This window comes from Hordeum vulgare, chromosome 6H, assembly GCF_904849725.1.
Source record: "Hordeum vulgare subsp. vulgare chromosome 6H, MorexV3_pseudomolecules_assembly, whole genome shotgun sequence".
Classification (NCBI taxonomy): domain Eukaryota; kingdom Viridiplantae; phylum Streptophyta; class Magnoliopsida; order Poales; family Poaceae; genus Hordeum; species Hordeum vulgare.
This window is the reverse complement of record NC_058523.1, coordinates 489981643-489986346: the sequence shown is the minus strand read 5'-3', so window position 1 is coordinate 489986346 and position 4704 is coordinate 489981643. Positions and strand designations below refer to the sequence as shown.

At 49.0% G+C, this 4704-nt stretch overlaps 1 protein-coding gene across 1 annotated transcript; it reads left to right on the top strand.

Moving 5' to 3' along the window:
• The first annotated feature begins 274 nt into the window (after positions 1-274).
• Positions 275-3828, top strand: LOC123404632 (sulfate transporter 3.1-like). The gene is made up of 10 exons (XM_045098573.1): positions 275-620; positions 708-1087; positions 1346-1411; positions 1522-1635; positions 1730-1846; positions 1938-2351; positions 2468-2658; positions 3040-3125; positions 3314-3390; positions 3550-3828. Exons 1-10 carry the CDS (start codon positions 275-277, stop codon positions 3709-3711), a joined length of 1953 nt encoding a protein of 650 aa, XP_044954508.1. The 3' UTR covers positions 3712-3828.
• Positions 3829-4704: the final 876 nt, after the last annotated feature.

The following is a 4704-nucleotide window of genomic DNA, read 5'->3' as shown; positions in this document are numbered from 1 at the left end:
TACATGTGTGAGATTTGGTAAGATCCAGAGTTTTTTTTTTAGGAATCACTTTTTTCTCGTGGAATCTTGACACGCGACGGGATCAGCAATGCAGAGTTTGCCGATCAACCATCTTCCAACCCGCAGGGACTCTCGTATGTCCCTGAGACACACGCACGCACGCACGCTATTTATTCAGTCCTGGAAAAGCTTCTCTATCGCCCCCAGATGGTTTGAGTTGTGACGCGACGCCTATGCTCGTGAACGAGTTCTCCATCCTCCCTAGTCATCAATCATGGTGGGGATGCCGGTCGTCGACGTGCCCGAGACGCCGGCCGCGGCGGGGGCGCCGCGCGTGCCCGTGCCCCCGGCACGGCCGTTCCTCCACACCCTCGGCGCCAACCTGAAGGAGACCTTCTTCCCCGACGACCCGTTCCGAGCGGTGGCGCGGGAGGACGGGCGCGGCCGGCGCGCCCTGGCCACGCTCCGCTACCTGTTCCCGTGCCTGGAGTGGCTGCCGTGCTACACCCTCGGCGCGCTCCGGTCCGACCTCATCGCCGGTGTCACCGTGGCCAGCCTCGCCGTCCCCCAGGGCATCAGCTACGCCAAGCTCGCCGATCTACCGCCCATCATGGGATTATGTAAGTATACACGCACGATGCACCCAGGCCGCCGATATGCGTGCGGCGCGACATCATTGCCGAATTAACTCCACGTACGTTGTACAGACTCTAGCTTCGTGCCGGCGCTGGTATACGCGGTGATGGGGAGCTCCAGGGACCTGGCGGTGGGGACGACGGCGGTGGGGTCGCTGCTGTTCCCCACGTTGCTGGGGAAGGAGGCGCCGCCGGCGGAGAACCCGGAGCTGTACATGCACCTGGCCTTCACGGCCACCTTCTTCGCCGGCGTGTTCCAGGCCGGCCTGGGCATCCTCAGGCTGGGCTTCCTGGTGGACTTTCTGTCGCAGGCCGCCATCGTCGGGTTCATGGGCGGCGCCGCCACGGTGGTGTGCCTGCAGCAGCTCAAGGGCCTCCTGGGCCTCCAGCACTTTACCAGGGCCACGGACGTCGTCGCCGTCATGCGCGCGGTCTTCTCGCAGACCCACCAGGTCAATCATATCAGCCGCACTGTCCTCCTTAGGGCTTGTTCGGTTAATCCCAGCAAGGAGGAGATTGAACAGGATTGAAGGGGATTTAGGTGGAATTTGATTTGTAGGAGATTTAATCCCTTTCAATCTCCTCCAAATCCCTTCAATTCTTAAAGAACCGAACAAGGCTTTAATTACTCCTATTTTGACGGATGCGATCATGCAGACACGTGCCGTTTGTTTGGTTATAATCTGACAAGCAGGTTGCTTGTGTTGCAGTGGCGATGGGAGAGCTTGGTTCTCGGGTGCTGCTTTCTCCTGTTTCTGCTCATAGCTCGCTTCTTCGTAAGCTCCTTGCTTGATTTTCATCTCTTTTATTAAAGCTATGATCGCCTCTCGAGAAGTAGGAAATTATATCTGATATTTGTTGTATTTGATATTTGTTTTGACAACAGAGCAAGAGGCGACCGAGGTTCTTCTGGGTGTCGGCTGCGGCACCGTTGGTGTCACTCATCGCTGGAAGCGTCTTCGTGTACCTCATCCATGGCCAAAACCATGGCATCCAAGTGGTAAATTCGGCAGCAAACACACACGTTGTTAATTACTCCTTCCGTTCCTTCCAAAACATAAGGTGCCAATTCTGTAATTTTATTGGACGTCCAGATTGGTAACCTCAAGAAGGGCATAAACCCGTTGTCCGCCAAGAGCCTGATCCTATCGGCGCCGCACATGATGGTCGCTCTCAAGGCCGGCATCATCACCGGCCTCATCGGCCTCGCCGTAAGCCTCCCCCTCCTGGGCCCCGACTTCAATTCATGCTGCTTGAGCTCATCAGTCATCACATCTGTTTCATTCATACAAATAAATATAGGAAGGGATCACGGTGGGGAGGAGCTTCGCCATGTCCAAGAAGTACCACGTGGACAACAACAAGGAGATGATCGCCTTCGGGCTGACGAACATCGTGGGGTCCTGCACCTCGTGCTACCTCACCACCGGCCCCTTCTCGCGCTCCGCCGTGAACGTGAACGCCGGCTGCAAGACCGCCATGTCCAACGTGGTGATGGCGGTGGCGGTGGCCGTGACGCTCCTCTTCCTGACGCCGCTGTTCCACTACACCCCGCTGGTGGTGCTGTCGGCCATCATCATCTCGGCGATGCTGAGCGTCTTTGACTTCCCCGCCGCCGTTGGCCTGTGGAAGGTGGACAAGCTCGACTTCTGCGTCTGCCTCGGCGCCTACCTCGGAGTCGTCTTGGACAACATCGGGATCGGACTCTCCATCGCGGTATCTGCATGCTATCACCTGTATCGACTCACATGCATGGAGTCACAACTCACAACTCGGAAAGCATGCATGCATGCATGATGTGCTGACCTCGGAACGTTGTGTGTATCTTTCAGGTCGGGATATCGGTTCTCCGGATCCTGCTGTTCGTGGCGCGGCCAAGGACGACGGCGCTCGGCAAGATGCCCAACTCGACCGTGTACAGAAGGATGGACCAGTACGCCATGGCGGAGAGCGTGCCCGGAGTGCTGGTGCTGCAGGTCGACGCGCCCATCTTCTTCGCCAACGCGAGCTACCTGCGAGAGCGGTGAGCCAAATCCAATCCACTTATAGCATATACAGCATATAAAAATATGTTGGTAGTATATACTACAAAAGTAGTACATATATGTTTACTATTTAGGTTCAAAAAAAATTATATTATGAAACGGAGGAAATACAAATTGAGTTGCAACATATATATATTTAGTTATGGAAAATAGTATATTATTTATATCTGTACAATTATGAAATTATTTTTAAAATATACAAAAAATTATGGAGTCACATAATTTTTTTTTATGTAACTCGTTTTGAAAAATCTTAAATACAATGCCTGAAGATATTTGAGATAATAAAATGGTATACATACATACCACATGATACTATATGAGACCGTGAGTGTAACTAACATCCGGTTGTGTTTTAGGATCTCGCGGTGGATCAACGAGGAGGAAGAACGGATCAAGGCCACGAGTGAGCAGAGCCTACAGTGTGTCGTCCTAGACATGGGTGGTGAGTTGTTCTCAAATTCATGAGTCTTAAATAATGAGCACCCCTTCATTTCACAATACAAAAGTATTTTTAAATATAAAAACATGCATGTCTTAATATAAGAGCCGGCACATATTTCTGAAAACGCTAGACATGTAAAGGAAATAATTGTTTCTAAAAACCGCTACACTTTTTTTGTTTCTACGCAGCCGTCGCTGGCATTGACACGAGCGGGACGAAACTCATAGAGGATCTCAACAACAGCCTCCAGATGAAGAATATTCAGGTACATAGTAAATTTAAACATCTACACGTTCTTTTTTTAAACATATACAACTGAGACCATGTGCAACTTAATTTGATGAGAGGTCTTTCTGGACATCGTGGGTGTGCGTGTTTTATTTTTTGCTCGAACCAATTGCCGGGCTGACCGACTACATTACAGATTGCGTTGGCAAACCCGGGGAGCGAAGTAATGAAGAAACTGGACATGTCCAAGGTGCTCGCGAGCATCGATGACGAGTGGATCTTTCAAGAGGTGGGTGACGCGTGCGACTACGCGCTGCTCAATTGTAAAATAGCAAATGTTCAACACAACATTGTATAAAATTCTTTTTGTCATAGCGCGTTTTGTCACATAGACACACTTGTGTAAAAACATCTCCACATGTGATGTGATGGAGTAGAGTATGTTTCAAATCTTGAACTAGAAGCATCCACGCGTCTTGCCCGACCATTTTTGTTTCTACTTTTGCTCCTTTGCTTCTGTATTCATGGATTACGTGGCGAATTAATTAAGGAGGCTAAAAAGTTTTAGGATAAGTCTTATAATAACATACTCCATCTGTCTCAAAATAAGTGTCTCGACTTTGTACTAGCTCTAGTATAAAATTGTACTAAGCTTGAGACACTTATTTTGAAACAGAGGAAGTACGAAATAAGTATTAATAAGACTAGGACGCTGATAAAATCTCCATTTTCTCATCGAGTGGTCTATTCCATGTTCATATAATTGAAAAACTACTCTAATATACATTTTCGTGACACCAAAATAACTATAGCCTAATCTCGTCGATTTTTCTTATCCTATCATGAACAAAGGATTACTCCATTATCTTGGAGTTCCCACCATCATATTAAATATTGCACCTATTGAGGATTGAGCCAATAGCTCAAGTTTTTCAACCTGCTAGTGCATCCAGCCGATATAGCAGTGGCTTTTGTTTAACAACCCGTAGTAAAAATATTTGACCCATGTCACACAAAAAGAAAATGATTGCACACATCCCGGTGACGGATTTTTGTAGGAGACACCACATGGAGGGGCAATGGACTTGAGAGGGGGGGGGGTGCAAAAACAATTAATTTCAACTGATTTTAGTGAAAACTAAGCCTAATAAAATGAAAAATGACTAAAATCTACCGACTGATCCCATCAGCGCGTAAGCCGGCTCCTTCTATCAACACGTGGCCTGTGTGGGTCCTCCGGTACGCACGTCTTATCCTCTTTTGTTCGTCTTCGCTGAACCTTATCCTCTCGTTCCTGATTCTTCCTCGTCTCCACCTTCGTTCACATCTCTCTCCCCATGGTTGTTCATTC